Below are 18,016 nucleotides of genomic sequence, written 5' to 3' on the forward strand. Positions count from 1 at the left end.
CGTAGGTTTCGGAAAGGCTATGAAGCCAAACAACCTTCAGACCCAGACAGACAGAACCGATGCGCGTCAAGGGTTCCTAATGGTGACCCCAACATGGTGAAATCTATATCCATAGCTACTCAGTTCGTCAAAAGCGCGTGCAGATTCTACAAAGCATAGCATCACCTCTCTCTCTCTTTTTTTTTTTGCCTCATTTAGTAGTAGTATTGTCGTTTCTCAAGGTACTAGTTATGTACTCATGTGTTGCTATGGTACCTTTGTTCAAACTCGTTTGGTACTATTGCGATGATATAAAACAAGGAGGAAAACTATACTTATAAAATAGTTGTATAATAAAAAATAACATATATTATAGTGATAGTCTAAATTGTTTCACCCTAAACATACTTACAAATAAATATTAAATTGTTTCGTGTCAAACATAAATACACAAACGGCATATTGATACTACAAAATCTAATGTCATGGAAAACAAAATACATATATGAATCACAAACAGGTAAACGAGTATAGGTGACCATTTCATTATATAAGAGCTAGAAATCATTACTCAGGCATCCATGGTAGCAAAAGGATCATGTGAAGGTCCCACATCATGGCCAATGGTTCTCTGAACCAAGCGCTGCAAGTTAGCCATAACCTTGCACTCTATCTTCGATTTCTCCTCATAGTTAAACATGCTCAACGCCCTCTTATTCTCAGCACTGTAAATGAAAGAACAATGACGTCATCTAGACAAGGTGAATAGGGATTTTAACAAAACTTCGCCATTTTTACTATTTGGTCTAAACTTGCAGCAAAAATAAACTAACGAGTTTTTCACAAGTGAAAAATCTAAATATGTTAGACTCAATTAGTGCATAATTATTCTAAACAAATGTGAAAGTTACAATCCTAGAGTGTGACAAAGATTATTCAAATTAAATAAGATAACTCTAATATGAAATTCTGAAATCGTTGTTCATCGAAAGTTTCGATACTGTTTATAGAAAGTTCCAAATTTTCAAATTAGAAGTTCTGATCAGTTTAAAACATCATATTTTAGAATTATAAAATTAACTCTATGTACATATAAACAAGCATACAAATATGGATATCAAAGTTAAGTATAAGAGTAAGTAAATACGGAAGCAAATGATTTGTTACTGAAGTTTGGATATCCACCGATATGCTATGTCTCCATTAAGAAAACTCAGTCACATTTGAGCCGGACCTTTTTCAACTATTTTTCTCACGAGGTTGCACACATGCACTCCTCGCCTCCACTATGGCCAACTCTTTCTCCACTCTGGAGATGGTGAGTTCCGCAACCACTTCCGAGCCTCCTCACAATCTTCACTTGAGGAGATCGCCGTCAATCCACCATCGAGCCGTCTAGGAGACGGTGGTCTCCAAGAGTAACAAACTTCCGAACTCGTGCATGATCAACACCGAGTGCTCAAACACACGTAACATATGCAGCAATCCGTGGGCTACCAAAGCACCACACCCCTTACACACACCTCTCTCTCTACTCACTAAGCCACTAAGGTTTGATTTTCACCAAATCTTGTTAAAGAGGGAAGGGGAACACTCAAGGTGAAACACCAAGTTCAAAATACCTCACAAGAGCAGCACAAAGCCCTTTAAGCAACCAGCCCTACGAAATGAGGCTTAGAGGTATTATACCCCACTCTAAAAAATTAGCCATTGGACAGATTCTGTATTGATTGGAACTTCCGATCCTCCGATCAAAACTTTCAATCCCAAGAATACCAATGATCGGAAATTAACCGTTACGGCCCTTTTTCAGCACACATCGGAACTTTCAATGCTTAGATCGGAACTTCCAATTAGCAACAACCCCAACTGACAACCTAAGGCTTTGAGGATATCGGATAGTCCGATTTAGATTGGAACTTTCGATCAAAATATCAGAACTTCTGATTATAAACTAATTAGCAAACCGAGAGCGTTGAATTCCTAAAACATCGAAATTTCCGATTGAAATTGGAACTTCCAACCTTACACATCAAAACTTTTGATTTCAGCACAGCTGATACTCTGAAAACGACGGTAACTTTTGATTTCGATGTCCGATTTTGACAATTTTAGATTCTACAGAAAGCTTATTTAGAGGGTTACATATTCCTACTAAATTCATAATCTCAAACATATTTGATCAAAGTTAGAAAACCTCCAAATACCGATTCAGACACTTCCACCTATTGTCCAAAGCTTAATCCCCCAAAATTAAACTAGAAACCACATGGAGCATACCAAATACCACTGAGGCTTGGCTATAACCACTTTTCGTCACTTAGGCCAATAACACAAAGGGTTAGATTAAAACAACGTTTAGATACTCTGGACTCCTAAAACAAACTCTCAACACAAACACATCACGCACTAAACTCATAATTTGAGCACTCGATACAAGGTGGAACACCAAGTTCACATGGATATTACCACGGAGGATTATGCTTTTGATCAAGAATGACAACGGGATGGATCATGGATGATGAGAGGTTTGCACGTCGAAGCCAAGGCCGGCTCCCTGTTGTTAGCCACGAGACGATATCCCATCTCTTTCTGAAAACGGAAACCATGGCTAGGAGCACAGAGGTTGGTTCTCTTGTCCCTCTCTAGAAGTGTCTGTCATCTATTATTAATCACAATCACCAGTCTCATGTACAGTGACTGCGTAGAGAGGTCCATCGCGATGATGTCCTCGATCGATCTGTTGCATCTCATAATCTATTATATTATTATTTAAGAAAAAAAAGAGCTATTAAGTTAATAGAGGAAAAATCTAGATCACTCATTATTAAAAATCTAACGTTATAGATTAAACCAAAGAACACGTATCAAATACGATTAATAAATAGCTAAATTCGAAAATAAAAAAGTCCATATCAAATACGATTAATAAATACCTAAATTCAAAATTGAAAATTATAGAAAATTAACAGTCTGATTTCAATATGGTTTGAGAAGCAAAATATCTGAATAAGTAGTTCGAATAAAATAAATTAATAATAATTAAAATTAGGGTTAAAATAGAAAAATAAGGATCCTATCAACTATAGTATTATAAAAAAATCAAATTATTATATAATAAAACACTTAAATAAAAAGTTCACGTAAAATACAATTAATCAATAGCTAAGTAAAAATTAGATTAAGAAGCACAATACAGCTTAAGGTTATCACATTAAGAACAGCAGATGATGCAAATATATTCTGATTTTGGTTATATTGTCTACACCTGACGCGCGATTTTGACAGTTGATTAAAACATATACAAATTGAACAAATATGTGTATACAATTCAGTACAAATTTGGAGCATAAATAAAAAAATTCCACTAACATATTTTTTATTTATTCTTCTAATTTTATGTGTTTTGTAACTAAATGATACTAACCGTAAAAACTAAATAGACTAATTTTTAATAAAAGTTATCTGATAAAATATTACAACGAGACTAGCCACGCTTTGCTAGTTGATCAAATATCAATGGTCAACACTAGCACAGCTTAGCGAAGACCAAGGGGAGCCTTGCCCCTCCTAATAACTTTAAAATCCTTAAATATAGTATTGATGTTAGATATAAAACATGTAATCATATAAAAACTAATACACAATAGTTTAAATGGCTCTCTTAATTTTGGTACAAGCTCCGCCACTTTCAATAGACAAGACTACCTTCCAGAAGTCCGATGAAAGCAGAGCCATCGACGCTCGGGTGCAATATTCAACAAGTGTATGTTGTAACATTTCGTAACAACATGCGCAACAGATGGGGTTCATGCTCGGCTCGATCAAAGGCTAGGGTTCATGCTTGGCTCGATCAAAGGTGTTCGGAAAAAGAAATCTCATCTTCTCGAAAAACGGGGTTCATGCTCGGCTCGATCAAAGGTCGTGTAAGCTTGGTAAGATAGGCTCGTCCCAAAGAATCTCGATAGCTAAAGCTCAGTAACATATATAAGCTCAACAATATAAGGTTAGCTCGATTATCTTTTTACGGCACCATCCTTGTCCAATACTAACTACCTTTTGTTATAATTAAGGGCGAATTATCTTTTTTTAATGTTGACGAATTATCTTTGGATGGATGTATCACTATATTTATACTACTACTCAAATCTGACTTTGGATAGATTAACAATTTAGTTCCTGTGGGCAAGCTAGTAGTGGTTTTTAGGATTGAATCAAAATGACACAACAACAATACAAAATCGATTCGATTTGTGCTCAAGCGTGTGGCAACCCTGATATATCATGGAACCCAACGAGAGAAACAAAAAAGAAACGAGCAAACCCTGCCAAAGAACAAACATCAAGTGGCCATGCATTAGCTAGATTCCAGCTCTGGTGCGTCAGGGCCTCAGGGGAGCTGTCAAGCCGTGCCATCGATCTCACAACGAGAAAATATTCCAAACCTCTCAGCTTTGTAAGCTTCTGGTCACTAGTTCCACACTTCCATGTCGCCATGCACACAAGCAGCACAGGCTCGATCGCCAGCTCGTGCTAGTTCATTCAGCTGCTGATGACTTGTTGCGTGCAGGTGTTCTTGGGCTCTCGGCAATGGCGGAGGGCGTCAGCAAGGCTGGCATGCGAAGGATCCGTCAATCGATCCATATGCATGGCGGTCACGGGAAGTGCAAACTTTTCCATCGATGGGGATATGGCTCAGGGGCTCAAACCCAGTTGTGGCTTACATGGGAACAGGCTAGCAATACGCGTGCAAACGTACCGATCAGCACGTTGTTTTCACCGTGAAATGCCGAAAATGTTGCGTCTCCGCGGCGTGCAGGTTGATCGTTCACGTCGACGCCGAAACTGCACCCGGCCGTGAAGGAATGGAACGAGCGCAGCAAGGTTCATTATATCGCACGTACCGGAACTCTATGGATCCATACTTCGAGTAGAACTTTTGATTTCAAACTTTCAAATCGGACTCCAAATCTCAACCTGAATTTTGAATTCTTCAGTTGGGGAGGCTAGTGTGTCCCCATCTCTGCAAGTGGAGCGAGCGCGAGGCCATTATCGTTGGTCGTTGACGAGGACACCTCTGAATCTCTCACAACCATACCGTGGACGAAGCCGAAGCGCGTGCTGGTCGCAGGGCGCGGACGAGGCAGAATACATTAACCGCTAACTACGAGCACTTCACAACAGGTCCACCACTTAAAGTTTTTTTTTGTGGAAATTAGGAGCTTTATTAATTCGATATGGTTATGGATACGTCAATGAAATCTGGTGGTTCGAGCAGCCACATATGTCTGCATTGGCCCTACAGTACACGCATGCTTAGGCCTTGTTTGTTTTTTTATTGTCATAATCTAGATTTTGTAGAGAAACTTTTTACTATTAGATTGTGAAATTTTATAGTACAATTTTATTTGTGCATTGATAATTTGTTTTTATTTTGCTTTACGGCTATAATCTATAATTAGAATAAAAAATAAACATGACCTTAACTAAACAATGGGCATCCAAATTACTGCTCCTAAACTATTCCCATGGCGAAAGGAAACAGAAAACAAAAGAATCCTCGCCTTAGCCTGGATCTTCTGAATAATCATCGTATAAGGACTGCGACAGGTATCTGCAGTTTGTTTATGTTTGCTACCTCCAAACAATCAGAAGCGAGCACACTTCGGCCAGGTTCAGTTCCTCGTTTGCAGGCAGCAGGTTCAAGAATTGCGGATAGCGAACTGATTTGGTGAAGGGCAACAAAGGATAACTGGGCCTCCAGGACCTGTTGTAGGCCTCGATGATCGAGAAGCTTATGAGGCCCAACATGTGACGAGCAAATAATAAAAAAAGAGGGATCCAGTATTTGGTTCCAGGACCAGATAAGGATACCCTCTCTCTCGAGCCTAGCTACAGTTTTTATTGAACAGTAGGATATTCCCTTATTAGAGATATATTGAAAAGAACAAAAAAATAGTAAAAAAATGCTTCTCGCCGTCGATTCAGCCGATCCCTCGCCTTTGATAGCCTCTTGGCGTTGGAGTAGGAGGATGATCTGACCCCCGGTGATTAGGTTAGCATATCTACTATATAGTTTAGTAGCTAGGTTAGGAGATTAGGTTTTTCGGATGGATTCAATGCGATATCGACTAATGATTTTGTTCCCTCATGGTGACTCTGGTGGATGCATCGATGTCTGCTTCGGCTTGTTCACTGATGAGGAACTCTGGAGGCTCTTTTGTCCTCGATGTTTCTGGCATCAACATATGGCGTGAAACTACTGAGATTAGTTTCCTCGGTTTTTTGAGGTGCATACAGATCGAATCTCTTGATCTGAGACTTTCTCCAACTTGCTGGTCTTACCATGTTGGCTCCCGGTGATGTCGCTACTTCCTTCAAAATGGAAAGGTGCATTCTACTCTGTCTAGCGGGTTGTTCGGTTCATTCATTGTTCCTCCAAAAGCTTTGGAATGTTGGTGACTAGGACCTGCGTTTGTATTGGTTCTTATTTTTTTAGTTTTTTTTACTTATTCTATTCCATTTGTAGATAGAGAAATAATTAAAGGAGAATACTTAATAATACAACAAGATATTTATACAAAACACCTATTTCAAGCACACGCAAGAAAACAGTAGACAGTCAAGTGAAATTCAATCTATAAAATAAATTAATCTATGAACGACACTGTTGTGTGAAATAGCATAATGCCAGAGGATCATTACCGCGATATAGGTCTGCCTATACCGTAAAATCAATTTTTGACAGAATAAAAAACATATCAGGTAGAATCGAATAAAGTCATCCCTTCTCAAAAAAAAATTAAAAAAGGATCCGGATTAGGACCGGGGGTATTGAACCCGACGTGAATCGAACACGCAACCTTCTGATCTGGAGTCAGACGCGCTACCATTGCGCCACGGATCCGCTGGTGTTCACTTCAGGGAGATATTAAGTAAATAATTATAAGTGCAATGTGAACATCGCGCGTCTCATAGAAAACAAAAACCAAATCCCAAGATGGTACTGTAGAATACTTGGGCGAGCTAGCAGCGTTTCTGTTTTTGCCCGGAACAATTTACCCCCGCGGTGCGCACGAGTGCAATCAAATTCTGAAAAGCTCACTTTTGACTCAAAGATCTCTTTGCGCTCATTTAGATAGGTTCGGACTTTAGAATTTCTGTCTACCTAAGTAAATAGTTGTGTTCGTTGAATTTTGATTGTTGAGTTTTATAATAGATTTTTAATTCCTTAGCACACCGAAAATTAGAAAAGTCAGTCAAAATATGTTTCTCATCTTTTAGTTTATTTTAGTCACAGCCAGTTACTTAGCTAGCCAAAAGACATCAAAAATCAGGTCTACAAGCTAGCTGTTTGAATAGCTTCTAGCCTTTTTTTACGAAAAAGCTGATAAAAACTATCCAAACGGGGTATGTTTAGCATGTGGCTTTAGAGATTTTGGAGAAAAAAGTTAAAAACGATTATAGTTATTGAATTTTGGTGGTTAGTTTTACAATAATTTTTAGCTTTTCAGTACAATAAAAATTAAAAATGCTACTCTTAGTTCTTTTTTTAGACTCAGTTTATTTCAGTCACATCAGCTTCTTCAGCCGATCAAAAGCAAAAAAAAAAAACTAACCCTTTAAATAGTTTCTGATTTTTTTGAGAAAAAAAAAGAAAAAAATCTATCCAAATGGGGCTTTATAATCGCTTGGCACCATCCGTGTGCTGCAGCTACAATTGAATGGACAGAGAATCAAGGTTTTGCTTGTGTTTTTGGCAGATATCACTGTACCCGATACTCATCTGGGATTAAATCACATGTTTACTTTTTACGTGTCTTATTAAGATGAAATTTTCTTTCAATAGTAGATAACGTATCCGTCGATAACAAGATACTTATGATAAATTTGACAATCTATTAACTTTGTATCTTCAATCTTTAGTATGCGTTGTATGAATATGTGTGATAACTTGAGCGTAGATACGTCTAAGTGTTGTAATGATATTTTTTTAAAAACTAAATTAATGATAGTAAAAGTATATTTAGCAGACCTCTAGCTAAAAAATCTTGGAGCCCGTTATCTTAGTTTTAAAAATTTTAAAACTAAAACTATGAATAGAGTGATGATCTTTTTAATTGATATATTATATTCTTATTTTAAACTAAAACCGATCTAATCCCCTCCTCCTTCGACCCAAGCCGCAAACGACAGAGCAACAGACACGCCCACTCGATTCGCGGTGCATTAACACTGACAGGAAGCCGGCCGGCCGAGCGCTCGCCGCGACACCCATTCGCCGCTCGTCTCGTGGAGAATCAAGTGCGGTGCGCGGACGGCCGCGCGCGGCTACGAACCGAGGCCGAGCCGGCGGCCCGACCCAAGCTGACTGACCACGTACGGCTGGCTCACCTACCCCAGTGGCGCTAGCGGCGTTCGCCGGTCCTTCCCGTCGCAGTAACCACTGGCACGTGACGCTGTCTTCGCGATCATCCGCCGATGGAATCGAAGGGAGGCCGACGTTGGTTGCGCCGTCCCCCTTTCACAATTCGCACGCACGCACGTACAAATGTACCGACCACTGTAGCGTGATTCGCCGATCCGAAGGATCCGGGCGGGCGTGAACTAACAAGCTCGGTCGTGCTGCTGTACCTCCCGGCGCCCGTGCAGGGACTAGTGAGAGCGAAAGAAAACTGCTCTCTCTCTCTCTCTCTCTGTGGTTTAGTCGCCTCAGGGTCAAGAGACAGAGAGTACGTGATACCATAACGATACATACAACTCCACATCAGAATTTTCCTCTGGGAAATCGCATGGTACGTAATAAGTTGGTATTGACCGAACCGTAAGTGTACGTCCAAAACTTACGACTACACCAGTACGGCGATACATGACAGCCATTAAGGTGTAAGACCAGACCTGTCGTTCGCTACACTGACCCAGAGCATCTCTAGGCACGCAGTAGGTACGCCATTGTCGTACTCAACTGCCGACCGGAACGATCGATCAACCGAATCTCCCAGCACTGATAAAATAACAAGTTTACAAGTTTATGCGGCAAGCAATTTATCGAATTTCACACTAATGCTACTCCAGTAGTTACAATATTATTTTCTTAAGAACTAGTAAGGTGGTTCATGTTAATAGCGTGGCTAACCTCGTGTAATATTTTATCACGATAATATTTAATTAAAAATTAGTCTCTTTAGTTTTTTTATTAGTGTCATTTAATATAAAATGTAAGAAGAGATAAAAAATAATGTTAGTGGGAGAGAAGATTATTTATGCTATAAACTTGTACCAAATTGTATCCATATAATTGTTTAATTTGTATATATTTTGATCAACTGTTAAAATTGTGCGTTAGGTATAGGTAGTCCAACCAAAATTAAAATAGGATTTTCTTGCTTGGTGGCTGTTTGATGCGATGACTTTGAGCTACACGTTGCTTTTTAATCTATTATCTTAGGAAAAAATTTAATTTTTTATTTTTTTATTATAAATTGTAGATATTGATTAATTGTATTTATATATTATTTATGTATTTGATTTTTATAATAATTTGATTTTTTTTCTAAAACTACATTTGATTTGGAGCCTTCTTTTTACTATTCTAACCCCAATTTCAATTATTATTTATTTTATTTTATTTGTACTTTTTATTTAAATATTTTGCTTCCCAAATCATATGGAAATTGAACTGCTAATTTTTTATAATTTATAATTCTAAATTTAACTATTTTTTAATCGTATTTGATATAGACTGTTTAATTTAATCTAGACCGGGAGATGTTCATAACAATCAATGGTATAGATTCTTTTATTTTGTGGTCTTGAGAGCAAACGTTGTAACTACTTTTGCCTCTCAAATAATAAGATAATAGATCATATCGTGCATAAAAAAGCATGCGCGACCTAAAGCACAAGAACTAAACTATCCCAAACATTTCCATGCTCTTTGGGCATTTGCTTTTTTGGGGGTGAAAGCTCTTGGGTATTTATTGATGGGGTGTTTGCTTACCTCAGTATGTAAGTTGATCGCATGGTGGTTAGCCAGGTTAATGCACAATAAGAGATCAGATTGACTCAAAATTAGCTAGCGCAAACCTACTTTAGGACCATTGTAGAAGTATCTAACTCGAGTAGCTACTAAAACGACCATTAAAAGTGCATAAATGTGATATCAATTGGCATGGTAAACAATAACAAAACATGCATAAGTATCCGCATACATTGTTATCTCGGCCAGTCCATACATCTACAATTGTAATTAGTTGACGTAGAATGTGCAAAAGAAGTGTTAGATAACCCGCCTTACTTGGCATTCAGCAGGGTGTAGATATGTGGGAGTATGATGCACGTTAGTCAAATTAAAGTATGATGCATATGTAGGCTCATAAAAAAGGAATTTATTTTATCAATGTCAACTTAAATAAATTTGTTATTGAATGTGGATTGATATTTGATTATTTGTTTCAATACCTCGCTCTCATTCAAAACATTATATTCCATCGAGGCCCAAAACATTGATCCAACCTCCTGTGGCTGATGGCCACAACAAATCCTAGACGACCAATTGTCAGAAAAGAAATGTATTGTGTATAATTGTATATATCCAGGATCATAATATTGAATGGTTTGGTACACCGCTTGTGACCAAGAAATAGTGTGACATTGCATATTTGAAAGGAAGTTTGGATGCAATGGCTTAATTAGCAAGGGCATTCAACAACCATAGGCCCAAGCTCTTCTAGGATGGTTGTGAAAGTAGTATCTAACTTGAGTAACTACCAAAGGAAAATTAAAAGGGCATAAATGTGATGTCTATCATTATTATGAACTACAACAAAACATGGAGAAGATTCCGCGAATACCACTATCTTCAAGGCTCTCGTACTTATATAACTACAACTACGCCGATGCAAACAGTGTTGAAGATGTGTTAGACAACCCTACCTTACGATATTTAAGAGAACGTAAATACGAAGGATTCATATTTAGATTGTAAAATTGTTGCATAAATGTCGGTCCAGCTACAACAAAACTCTGTTTTCATAAAGTGCAACTTAAACAGAGTTTATTCAATGAACTTGCAAACTATTATGTATGCTATCATATCATTATTAGAGAGACAGAAAAATGATATTTGATCGCGCATCTCAGTTTCTAGTGCTCGCTCAAAGCATTCGCTTGCCCATGCCCTACCTATATAATTCCCAACCTTATATCAACCATTGGATGGCCAGTTAGCCTAAAAGAATTGCACGGTATATAGCCAAGCCAAGATCAGAATAGTGAATGTATTAAGGACAATCAGCAAGCAAATTTTCTCTTTAGATGTGGACAATCAAAAGAGGAAGAGGAAAAAGGTTGCACACCTAACTTTTGTCTTCTCAGCCCGGTGCGCCCGTAGGCCAGGAAACCCACAGAACCGGAAAAGAAAATGACCCTAGAAAAGTTTGTCAGGACCACGTTTTTTGCCCAATAATAATCAAAGATCATGCAGACGCATTGATGTGCTGCTTTTCCTGCGTTGCATGTTCCTTGACGTGTGGATCTTGCATGCATGACCATGTACTAGTATTACTGTACATTGTAGTATACCGGCAGCACAATATAAATTTCCACTTTTTTAAAAAAGATATCTTTTGCTTCGTCTTTGGAGAACACAGCAGCAGCAGTATACTGCCAGTACCAGTACGTATGGCTGCACATCTTCAGCACTATAAGCATGCATGAGATTCCTCTCGCGATGTCAATCCGCTGTTCCAGCCAGCATATGCGTGAACATTGACCGTGTCAGTATGTCAACAGTTGAATTAACTCACACTTCACCTTGGTACTGTCACTTGCCATGCGTCCACTGTTTGGTCTGATCTGAGCCTCTGAGGCTGAACTCCTCCATCGGTGAAATCTCCAGCTGGAGCAGTTTATTTACTGGAGAACCACCGACACTCATGTCCATCCTGAGTTTTCTTTCTTTCTTTTTGGAAAGGAAATGTCTATCCAGAATCTGACCATCGATGGGACCCAGTGTCAGTCAAAGATCTGTCCCCTCTGCATCTTGCAAACAGAAAATAAAAATCGTTCGAATGTACACCCGCTAGCTCTCCCGGCGCAGGATGTACATTTCCTCTTTGAACGAGCTAGATGGCACAGGAAGAAGGGTTGCATCTAGGCACATCGATCGGCGGCGAAAAAAATGGGTCATGCTGCTTCATACGGCGCGTCTTCTTTTATTGATGCCGTGGCCGTTTCGACACACATTGCTTTCAATTCCTAAGACGGAACAATTCCGGAACGTACGCGGTCGCAGTCTCAGCCCGTCCGAGAAAACGTCGTCGTCCAGTCTGGTGCGCGAGGCCACATCGCGTTTCCGAAACGGTGGAAGGCGATGTGAGAGGATGGACGCATCGGATACCCTTTTCCCGTTGCAGACTAGACGCACAGCTCGTTCTAATGGTACCGATCTACTTCGGTAGGCGATTGAAGCTTTTGCCCACTGCATCTGCATGCCCCAATTAATCACCGGCTCAGAGTGCCAAATCACCGGACCGATCTGCGTCTCCGCGGCCGCAAATGTACGCACGTAGGGCGTCAAATCAAGCATCGACGGTTGGAATCGAACGTGACGGGGGAAAAAAAGATGGGTTACTGGCCAGGACGACGGTTGTGTTTCCCATCGTGTCGCATTCGGATCGGCAAAGGTTGTGTGATCGCCTAAGCAACTGGGTGCCGAGAAAAGGTTGAGAAGTGTCCACGGAAGCAAGGTCGGGTCTACCCCGTGATGTGACTCGGTGACTCTTACGTGTAAGCCAAGGGTAGTGTAGGGCAGAGCCTCTGCCAAGTTGCTGGCACGGATACGCTAAACACACTTATTACTGTTAAAGTATAAATGAATTATTTATTTTTTCTCATCATCAGCTTAGGCTTATTTAATGAAGCAATTCAATATGGTATCAGAACTATAAGTGAATTGTTTATCTTTTTTCACCAACTTATGTTTTTAAGTAAATTAATTGATGTATGCATTTCAATAATCAATGATAGAAGATTGTCGTTTTTGAAGCAGACTAAGCTTCGCGATGGGTACCACGTACAAGTTTACAGGGTGGGGGGGGGGGGGGGCGAAGGTGAGATCAAGTTCAAGCGGCCGGGTAATTCTTCGAGAAGGCGCACATGCGCGACGAATGATTCCCTCGCTGCGGTGTGGTCCGCGTGAGGCAATTGGCCATGGGAGCAGCGGAATAAATGGCAAAAGACATCCTGCGTACCGCCACCCCCAGGCCTTGCAATTGCAGGTTGGCAGAATTTACAGAGTGTTCAGTGTTGGTACAACTTGAGTCTTCGGTGTTGTTCTTTTCCTTTATTACAGCGCAGTTGGTAGTATGCTTTGCGTTAAGATCTCTGGTGGGCTAGACAATTGGTCTCAAGAGCTTGATGGTGAGGTACGGCGTACTAACCACGTAATTAAGGAGCGCAAAAGGGTGCCTTTCTTTGGTCCCTCCGGAGCACTGACGAAGTTTCTGAAGCACAAGCTTTACTGAAAGTGCAAACCGAAATATGGGGGGTACTTACTCAGAACAAATTATTATGAGCTAAGTTCGGAAACCACCTAAGCCAGGACGCATAGGGCTCAACGGAGCAAACTCGATATGGATATCATTAGGAGATCTGTGATCAGCCGCGGCAGCGCATCATGGTGGCTGCAATCAAGCATTCAGGAAACAGGTAGTAAATTCTATATGACTCTACTCTATTTATATCATTCATCCTGTGATACAATAGTTAAGGTAAAAAGAAAGAAAATTGATACATGTTATCACATGAGAGAGAATTTTTTTTAAAGATCGATTCCTATAAAATTTGCTTTCCCGAAAACAGCGCGTAACCAGGAGCCGATAGCGGGATCGACACCAAACCGAGCAAGGAAAGAGCTAGAACTGACGCCACTTATGAGCACGGCACCGGAATGAATGAGTTAAACAAGAGGGTTCCCCAAAACGCCGAGGGATCGCAATCGAGTCAATCGTCCAAACGGATAGGGCAAGTCCTATTTTCTCGCCCGTCAAGGAACCGGGGCCGTGCTGCAATGCATGCCGATAGACCGCAACTGCAAGCGTCGCGGCGTGCAGGACGACCAGCGCCGAGTAACTCAGCGCCCCGGCCGGCGCCACGCGACGTCGACGCGGCCTCTTCCTTGCAACTTGGTGCAATGAAGAGATGGACGCAGCCCCAGTTTGTGGCTTCAACGGGTGAAATCATTGCGAGATCCGATCCGATCGATCGAGGCGCCGTGCCGCCGCCGTTGCGAACGTGCCCGGCCCGTCGGCGGCCGTCTCCCTGAACCAGCCGTGTCTTGGGCGCAAAGAGGCATATAAAACCGTGCGCGCTCGATGATATACTAGCTAGCTCGGGAAGGAACGTGTTGTAGCACACTATACGTTGCGCATGGACCAGCAAAAATGTGCATCCGCTGTGTGCTGGAAGGAATCGTACGTTCGCATATTTCTACGAGATCGTTTTTTTTTGTGCATCATCTGATACGGTGCAGCGAACCGTGCGAGGTTCTCTTTGCGTGTACGAGCTAGCAGCACAGCGCCTCATGGGCTCATGGCCGATCGCGCGACGGCGATTGGGGAGGGTCGTGTACATGCCGGGTCGGCGGCGACGGGCACAGGAAGACGACACGCCGTACGCCGTCCACCTCACAGAGCCACAGTGCAAGAGCCCGGGAGTCTGGACCATCAGAGCCCGGCCCCCGGGTTAAATGCACGCCCTCTGATCGGGTGGATCGCGATTGGCAGCGACGGTTCCGCTCCGGGGAGGCAGGCGAAATGCCCGCCCTGCCCTCGCGCCCCCGGCACGCTGACAGCCGGGCCCACAGGCTCTGCACGCGCCGGGATCGCGGTGCCCGAAGACGATATCGCGCCCCGACCCCGACACAGGCAACGCCACCCCTTCCTCTATTTATGCCTCGCACCGACCTCGACACGCGCAACCTGATCTGAGCTAGCCAGCCGCGCTACACAACACAGCCCAGTGATCAGTGCGTCGCTTTCTCGCTTTGGCACTCTGCCTGCTCACTGCCGCACTGCTGCGCTCGTAGTCACTTGCACTGCCCTGCTGCCCAAAGGAGGATCTCTCGTAGTCAATTATCCTGATCGGGGAGCTATTAAGGGAGAGGAGGGAGGGGAGAAATCGAAGGGAGTGTGAGCTGAAGATCAAAGGAGACGAGTTGCTACTGTTGCTGCTCAGAGACGGGAGGGCGATGGGGCGATCGCCGTGCTGCGAGAAGGACGGGCTGAAGAAGGGGCCGTGGACGCCGGAGGAGGACCAGAAGCTGCTCGCCTACATTGAGCAGCACGGCCACGGCTGCTGGCGCTCGCTGCCCGCCAAGGCCGGTGAGCTAGCTCCGCCCGCTCGCTCCATTGTTCTTCTTCGGTGGCCTTCCTGTCTAGTAGTAATGGCCGTTGCGATCTTAATTCGCAGGGCTGCAGCGGTGCGGTAAGAGCTGCCGGCTCCGGTGGACGAACTACCTCCGGCCGGACATCAAGAGGGGCAAGTTCAGCCTGCAGGAGGAGCAGACCATCATCCAGCTCCACGCGCTTCTCGGCAACAGGTGAGCGATGGATCGTCCTACTACTTTGCACCCAATATATCAGTTAATCGCGCAATTACGGTGGGAATTTGACCACTTCATCCTCCGCACGAATTTTGACTGGTAGTTCTAGTGGCTGAACGGCAGGTCAAGAGCACACTATCAAACGTGCTGCACCGTAGTCTTGCCACATTTATGACTGGGCAATGCCAGAGCGAGTACTTAGGCAGGGAGAACCACGAGATGGGGAGCATTTCCGAGGACTTGCAGTCACCGTACATATGTTTCTGCAATATTTTTGCACAAACCACCGATGAATTTAGACATCAAGCTAGAAATTTTGCAGAAAAGGAGCCATGAACTTTTTTAATTTTACCTGCTGCATTGCTCATCTTTTGCGTGTCGAACAGCTACTGATGAGCTGCGTGACCTGACTGATCAATGCATATGCATCAACTTGGGGAAAAGTGTGAAAAAGCTGGGCCATGGGAAGCTTTGCCCCAAATTTTCCTTTCTTTTTTCCTCATGATTCGGCATTCAAGCTTGACATTCAATAAGGCCGGCCCCCCGTCATTGTGGACCTTTGGTCTACTGTAGCCACCTGCTCTCTTGCCATTTTGACTCACACTTCCTGTCACTTCTGCATTGTGTCTGTACCAGGCCAGGCACTCGTAAGTCGTAACACCTACAATTATTTACGTTTGGAGAAGTGTTTTTGACGTTGCCAATGCAGTTCGTAGATGTGAGTGCTGAAAAATTCGTGGCGTGTATGAAGGTGGTCGGCCATCGCGACGCACCTCCCGAAGCGCACCGACAACGAGATTAAGAACTACTGGAACACGCACCTGAAGAAGCGGCTGGCCAAGATGGGCATCGACCCGGTCACGCACAAGCCGCGCTCCGACGCGCTCGGCGCCGCGGCCGGGGGTGCCGCTGGCGCGCAGCACGCCAAGGCCGCGGCGCACCTCAGCCACACGGCGCAGTGGGAGAGCGCGCGGCTAGAGGCCGAGGCGCGCCTGGCGCGCGAGGCCAAGTTGCGCGCGGTCGCCGCCTCGGTATCGGCGCCGCACCTGCGTCCCCCCGCCGCTGCGCACGGCCTCGACTCGCCAACGTCCACGCTGAGCTTCTCGGAGAGCGCGGCGCTCGCCTCGGTGCTCGAGGCGCACGGCGCCGCGGCGGCGGCCGCGCGCGCGGCCATGCAGCCCATGCAGGCGTACGAGGAGGCGTGCAAGCAGCAGCAGCAGCAGCAGCAGCAGTGGGGCGACGTCGACGCCGCCGCGGACGCGGGCTTCGCCGGGGAGGGGTTCACGGGGCTGCTTCTCGACGGTTCCTTGAGCCAGGACCTGAGGCCAGCGGCGAGGGACGAGGAGGCGGACGCCGGCTTGCAAGAGACGGAAGAGGAGAAGAACTACTGGAACAGCATACTGAACCTGGTAAACTCCTCGTCGGCGTCGGCGTTGCCGACGTCAGTGGTGGTGCCCGCGCCCGAGGCGTACTCGCGGGTGCCGGAGTTCTGACTGGTGAACTTGGACATGTTCGCCTGCACACAGCCGGGCGCACGACACAGTAAATAGTTAGCGGTGATTGAGGAATAAGGTGGAATCATGATTGAACTACTAATATTAGTAGGTTATCGCGTTCTTGGGTTAATGTGACAATACCTTGATTAAACATCTGAGCTAGAAGGCGGTAACGACTTTAGAATTTGTTGCCTGTTTGTGTGGCCAACTTTCTTATAGACTCTGTAAAATTGTGACCAGAACATCTCATCTTGGGTCTGTAATTCGACAACCATCTTCATCAGCAATATAGTGGAGCAATCAAGTTGGATTATTGGACTCAAAAACATTTGAGTACCTAAGATTCCAAAACGACTGTACATACTTTCGATGTTGTGTATTATACTGATTATGTACTGTGTAGTGGTCTTTGTATTCTGGAAAAGGAATTCTTGTTTTTCTTGGGAAGCACTGGAGCAGAGAGAAAATGGTAGTCACTCGCAACCGTAGGCTGTAGCAGATGAGATCGGGTTGGTCTGCATTTCGCCATCGATAGACCTAGCACGATGTTGGGCCTGAGCTTGCAATAGACCGGCCCATAACCGGCCTGGCCCGGCGTTTATCCATCCCCATTCGGCTTGGCTTTCCCCATCTAGAGTCCAGCATGCCAGAGCAGAGCTCACTCCGGGAAGAGCAGGGGAAAGAAGATAAGAAGGCTCTCGCGCAGCATCGTCTTCCTCTTATACCAAGGTCAAGGGATTCTCTTCACGATCAGATTCCCGTCATGAAGGAATTCTCGTTCACTTCAGCACTCCTAACAGTTTTTCTTCACGGTTCCCTTCACGACGGGATTCCCAAGGTCATTCCCTTCAGAACGGGATTATCTCTCTTTTCCCTTCGCGATTCCCTTCCAAGGGAAGCTGTTGGAGATGAGAAGAAATAAAGGGAATGGGTACAA

General features: G+C 43.7%; 1 protein-coding gene and 1 non-coding gene across 2 annotated transcripts; one reads left to right on the plus strand and one right to left on the minus strand.

Annotated features, from left to right (window-relative positions):
- Positions 1-6,814: 6,814 nt before the first annotated feature.
- TRNAW-CCA (transfer RNA tryptophan (anticodon CCA)) lies at positions 6,815-6,886 on the minus strand. The gene has a single exon. It is a non-coding gene; the product is annotated as a tRNA-Trp (tRNA).
- Positions 6,887-14,794: 7,908 nt separating this feature from the next.
- Positions 14,795-17,405, plus strand: LOC133888042 (transcription factor MYB106-like). Its single transcript, XM_062328136.1, has 3 exons — positions 14,795-15,362; positions 15,451-15,580; positions 16,335-17,405. The coding sequence occupies exons 1-3, from the start codon at positions 15,230-15,232 to the stop codon at positions 17,074-17,076; spliced, it is 1,005 nt and encodes a 334-aa protein (XP_062184120.1). The 5' UTR covers positions 14,795-15,229; the 3' UTR covers positions 17,077-17,405.
- Positions 17,406-18,016: the final 611 nt, after the last annotated feature.

This window comes from Phragmites australis, chromosome 13, assembly GCF_958298935.1.
Source record: "Phragmites australis chromosome 13, lpPhrAust1.1, whole genome shotgun sequence".
In the NCBI taxonomy this organism is placed as follows: Eukaryota; Viridiplantae; Streptophyta; class Magnoliopsida; order Poales; family Poaceae; genus Phragmites; species Phragmites australis.